At 42.0% G+C, this 6,000-nt stretch overlaps 1 protein-coding gene across 1 annotated transcript in view; it reads left to right on the top strand.

The window, feature by feature from the left end:
* Positions 1–895: 895 nt before the first annotated feature.
* The window catches only part of PTK2B (protein tyrosine kinase 2 beta), a 57,739-nt gene continuing 52,634 nt past the window's right edge, over positions 896–6,000 (top strand). Inside the window, exon 1 of the mRNA XM_027848486.1 lies at positions 896–1,136. Within this exon, the coding sequence (XP_027704287.1) occupies positions 933–1,136 (204 nt within the window). The 5' untranslated portion in view covers positions 896–932. The remainder of the gene's footprint in view (positions 1,137–6,000) is intronic.

The following is a 6,000-nucleotide window of genomic DNA, read 5'->3' as shown; positions in this document are numbered from 1 at the left end:
GCTCCAGAGGAGAAAGTGAGGCTGGTGACTTTGCATAGCCCTGCCTCACTTAAATCTAATTTACTTGCAAGTCATGACATCACCTCCCTGGTCCTTTTTGAGGACAAACAACAACAACAATGAGCAGGCCTCTGAAGCTTGGTTTCTTTTTCTACATAATGCATATAAAAGTTCCTGTGACATTTACCTCTTACAGTTATTGTGAGAATCAAGTAACCTGATGTATGTAAAGCATTGAACAACTTAAAAATTCTGAGTAAATCTTACCTATTATTATTGATAAGGAAATTGAGGTCCAAAGAGATGAAATAATTTGTCCTAGGTCACACAGGTGATAAGTAATAAGAGTCAGGATTTGAACCTAGGTATTTTGACTCCAAATCTAGCACCGTTTCTGGCCTACTTCCCATGGGTTTTGAATAGAGGATAGTGAATTTATTTTTGGACACACTATAGATTTTGTAAATATACTCACATAGCACCCCTTCTAATATTCCTCCAACTCTCACTCTCAGTGGTGGTTTGGGTCTCCAAAGGGTGTCTATTACTCTCGGGTAGAAAGGTATAGTCCAGGGGTGGGGTGGGGAACCTGTGGTCTCAAGGCCACATGCGGCTTAGAGGCTGCAGGTTCCCCACCCCTGGTAGATATTCCCAAAATTCTCTTCTAGGCTCCCCTTCCGTGTTTCAGTGACCTGTGCTGTAATTGTTTATCTCAAGTTCTCTGATCTGTAAGGTAGAAAGGATCATTTTTCTACACCTCTCTGCTGTCCAGGGAAAGCTGCAAGGGCAGGAGATGGCCCTTGGGTACGTGGAGCCCTGGGTTTGTTCACTTTGGGGAGGGAGCTGCTCTATAGCGAGTCTCACGCAGGCTCCTCCCTTTGCTGTCTCCTAACAGGACTGAGATGCGCTGGCCCTAGCTGTCCTCTGGCAGCATGTCTGGGGTGTCCGAGCCCCTGAGCCGGGTGAGGGTGGGCACCCTGCGCCGGCCCGACATCCCCCCAGAGCCTGTGGTGGTAGTGCCTGTGGACGTGGAGAAGGAGGATGTGCGGATCCTCAAGGTCTGCTTCTACAGCAACAGCTTCAACCCTGGGAAGAACTTCAAGTTGGTCAAGTGCACTGTGCAGACAGAGATCCAGGTAAGAGATGGGCATGGGTGAGGTGGGCTAAGCTAGAGTCAGAAGCCCTGGGTTCAAATCCCACCTTTGTCTCTCAATGGTTGTGTGACCTTTGACCAAATTCAACCACCCTGGGTCTCAGTTTTCTCATCTGTAAAATGAAAGAGGTAGACTAGATGACCTTTAAGATTACTTTCAGCTCTCTAACCCATGATCCTTTCTTTCCTTTGAGCTGACCCAGCTCAACTGTCCTGGTTTAGGTATTTCCATACCTGTGAAAAGGTAGCATGGAATTGCCTTAGGGCACATCTCCAGACTTGGCCTCCGTGTCTACTAGGCTGATTTCTTCTCTCAGTCTAAGAATTTAGTTCTAGGGTAGTTCATTACTATAACATACTGGACAGATGGTCCTCCAGCCTCTGCCTAAAGACCTCCAAGGAGAGTGAACCCACTACCCCTTGAGGGAGCTCTCCTTGTTAGGAAGTTTTTCCGGACATAAGTGTCCATTTTCTTCTTTGTAACTTCCACTTTTTGGTTCTGATTCTGCCCTTCTGGGACTAGTCAGAACAAGGTTGATTGTTCTTTCACATACTTGAAGACTGCTGTTATGTGCCCCCTGAATCTTCTCTTCTCTAGCTAATCAGATCCTAAGACCTCATAGGACACAGACTCAAGGTCCTTTACCATCTTAGTTATTGTGTCTATGCAGATGACTCACAGATACACACACACATATACATGTATATGTTGTGTGAGCATAATTTTCTTTTATTCATTCATTCATTTATTAATTCATTTATTTTTATTGATTGATTGATCAATTTATGTGCTTGTTGTCTGCTCCATTAGAATGTAATCTCCTTTCAAGAAAAGATTGTCTCATTCTTTGTACCTGTATCCCGAGGGCCTAGCACAGTGCCTGGCATGTAGTAGGTATTTAATAAATGCTTACTTACGTGATTTATTTGGCACTCTCTGTCTTATCAATATCTTTCTTAAACTGAGGTGCCCAGAACTAAACCCCATATTCTGTATGGTCTGAAAAAGCAGAGTTCAGTGTGTCTATCACTTCCCTATTCCTGGAAGTTATACCCCTCTTAATGTAGACCACACTTAGAACCTTTATGACCTTGGACAAATCACTTAACACTTGGACTATTACAGCAATATTCTGGTTGGTCTCGGCCATAAGTCTCTCCCCACTCCAGTCCATCCTCCACTCAGCTGTCAAAACGATCTTCCTAAAGCATAGGTCTGACCATATCCCCATCCCATTCCTCATTCAGTAAACTCCAATGGCTCCCTGTTACCTCCAGAATCAAATATAAAATCCTCTCTTTAAAAGATTTTTAAAACCCTTAATAACCTGGTTCCTTCCATTCTTTCCAGACTTCCTACACTTCATACCCTCTATGTACTCTGCTGTCCAGCTATACAGGCCTCCTTGTTATTCCTCAGACATGGCACTCCATGACTTTTCACTGACTGTCACCAATGCCTGGGATGCTCTTCCTCCTGGTTTCCACCTCTTGGCTCCCCTGGCTTCCTTCAAGGCTTGGCTCAATGTTTACTTGCTTCAGAAGGCCTTTACTGATCCCTCCTACCTATTGTGCCTTCTTCACCCATCCTCACTTCATACATTTTGTGTGGATGTGGTTTTTACATGTTTTCTTTCTCCAATAGTAGGTGAACTCTTTGATGGAAGGTAGGGGCAGGAACTACGGATTTAAAAAAAATTTTTTTTTTACCTTTCTTGGTATCTCCAGAGCTTATCTCAGTACCTGGCGCACAGTAAGATGCAGGTTGACTTGATGACTTGTTCATTGAAACTCTCTAATCCTCAGTATCCTTATCTGTAAAGTGAAGGGGATAGATGAGATGAGCTGTGAGGTCTCGCCTGGCTTTATATTTATGATCCTGTGAATGCCCCCTGTAGGCTGAGCCCTGTCAGAAGGCCCAGTCCTTATTTTCCAGGATCTTGAAGTCTATCTCTGCTTCTAGTCTCTTCTCCCATTTTGAATCCTTGCCAGGATGGTTACCACTTTAAGAAATGGTTCCCCCATCAAACAATCTCTATAGATGGTGGCCAAAGCAGCAGGATTTGGGCTAACGGGATTCAGTTTTCTTCTGGCAATACAAACTTCCTAACAAAGAGAGCTCCCTCAAGGGGCGGTGGGTTCACTCTCCTTGGAAGTGGGCCAGAGTGGAAGAGGACCGTTTGTCCTACCTAGAATCGAATTCTTATACTGAGAAAGGCAAGGATTCATACCTGAGAAGACAGAGTATGGAACTGGTAGGGATTCCTTATGTTAAATCCCTAGGCTTGGCCTCCATGTTTATTAGGCTGATTACTTTCTGGGGCAGCTCATTATACCTTTAAATGACTTTAATTATTAGGAAATTTTTTCTTTCATCAAACCTAAATTTTCCTCTTTGTAACTTCTGTCTGTTAGGGGTAGCTAGATGGTATAGTGGATAGAGTACCAGGTCTGAAGTCAGGAAGATTCATTTTCCTGAGTTCAGATCTGTACTCAGACCCTCACTAGCTGTGTGACTCTAGGCAAGTCATTTCACCCTATTTGCCTCAGTGCCTCATCTGTAAAATGAGCTGGAGAAGGAAATGGCAAACAACTACAGTATTTTTGCCAAGAAAATGAGCAGCTAGGTAGCACAATGGACAGAGTGCCGGGCTTGGAATCAGGAAGACTCATTTTCATGAGTTCGATTTTGACTTCAGACACTTAGCTCTGTGACTCTAAGCAAGTCACTTAACTTTGCCTCAGTTCCTTGTCTGTACAATGTCCTGGGGAAGGAAATGGCAAAGGGTACCTTTGCCAAAAAAAAAACCCAAATACGGTCATGAAGAGTTGGACACCACTGAATAACAAGTACAAACTTCTATCAATTTCTGCCCTCTAGGGCTTAGTGGAACACGTATAATCCCTCTTCTGCATGAGTAACATGAACTGCTCCTTAGAGAATGATTAGGGGTGAATTATACTTGGCACAGTATTAAACTGAACATGCCTGTAGAGCCATTAAAACTGATACCTTATCAGAGGACATCAAAGATAGAGACAAAGATTTCACATAAACATCTATGGCAGTATTTGTGGCAAAAGAAAGGGAAACAAAGTGGTGCCATCAACTGGGAAGTGCTCGTAGCTAAACAAACTGTGGCACATGAATGTCATTGAATACTAATGAACTGTAAGAAATGACAAATGCAAAGAATTAAGAGAATCTTTGGAGGATGTATGAACTGATATGGTGCAAAGTCAGCAGAGTCTGGAGAATAATCCACACAGTGGTCACAATAATGTAAAAAAATTATTGAAAAACATCAATATTTTGATTATTGCAGTAAAAAAAATGTAGAAGGAGGACTCAGCTTATAGTCATGGGAAGGTTCATGATGATAATTTCTTTTTTTTTTTTTTTTGGTGTGGCAATCGAGGTTAAGTGCTTTGCCCAGGGTCACACAGCTAGTAAATATTAAGTATTTGAGGCTGGATTTGAACTCAAGTCCTCCTGACTCCAAGTCCAGAGCTCTATTCACTGTGCCACCTAGCTGCCCCATGATAATTTCTTTAAAAGAAATTAAATATGCATGTTTTGAATATTCAGCAGTTCTGATGAGATGTCCCACACTGTTTCAGCTACTGTTTCCTTTTTTGCATCTTGGCTCCTGTTTTGTTAATAATTGAGGCCATTTTCTGTTCTTCTAGATCTTTCAGATCTTTGATCCTAAAACTGGAAAAAAAAAGCTTAAAATATATTATTGTACTGTAAATGATTCACACTAGCCCAAATTCTGTTGCTTTGGCCATTATCCATAAAGACTGTTTGATGGAGGAACTCTTTACTAATGTAGTAATCAATCTTGACTAATAAGGACAGACAGGGAAGAATGGCTCATTCTTTTCAGTGCAAAAGTGGTGGACTATGGCTGTAGAATGAGGCATAAATTGTCAGACATGGCTAATATGTTGGTTTGCTTTGCTTTATTTTATTTTTTTGTTATATTCTGTTGGAAAGAGTGAAAGAATGTGTCACTGGGAATTAACAACTGTATAACAAAGAAAAAAGTACCAGTAAAACATTTTTCGGCCTCTCTAATGTTGCTGAGGGAAAAGAAAGTATTTTAGGCAGAGGAATGGGATAGCTAAATTTGCAGAGGATGTGCACAGCATTGGTAGGGGGTGGGGATATCGAGTCAGTCAGTCTGTCAGGAGCAGACCATCTATATAGGGAATAGTAAGATATGAGGCTGGAAAGGTAGATAGGGACCAGATTGTAGAGATCTTGAATGCAAGGCTGTAGAGTTTGGCTTTATTCTATAAGTACTTGGAGAACTGAAGATTTTTGGCAGGAAAAAATGTGATGAAATTGTTATTTTGGGGATATTAATCAGGCTGTGGCATTCAGGATGGATTGCAGGTGGGAGGATGGGAGTCTACTTAGGAGGTTATTGCAAAAGTTCTGGTATGAGGTTCTAAAACCTGAACTAAAGTGGTCAAAGCAGAGAAAGAAAAGGAAGGAAGATGTGTGGAAAGAGAGCAGGAGTCAGCATCAAGGGACCTGAATTTAATCTTGACTCTGTCACTCATCAATCAATTAACAGATGCTTTACTAAGCACCTATATTTAGATACAGTGGGTGCTTTATTAAGTTTGTTTATTTATTTATTTTGGTGAGGCAATTGGGGTTAAGTGACTTGCCCAGGGTCACACAGCTAGTAAGTGTCAAGTGTTTGGTCTGAGGCTGGATTTGAACTCAGGTACTCCTGACTTCAGGGCCGGTGCTCTATCCACTGTGCCACCTAGCTGCCCCCTTTATTAAGTTTATTAAAGCACCCACTATATCTTGGACACTATACTAGGAG

Source organism: Vombatus ursinus, unplaced genomic scaffold (assembly GCF_900497805.2).
Source record: "Vombatus ursinus unplaced genomic scaffold, bare-nosed wombat genome assembly UNPS02000580.1, whole genome shotgun sequence".
Lineage (NCBI taxonomy): Eukaryota > Metazoa > Chordata > Mammalia > Diprotodontia > Vombatidae > Vombatus > Vombatus ursinus.
The sequence above is the reverse complement of the archived record's forward strand: the minus strand, read 5'-3'. Positions and strand labels throughout refer to the sequence as shown.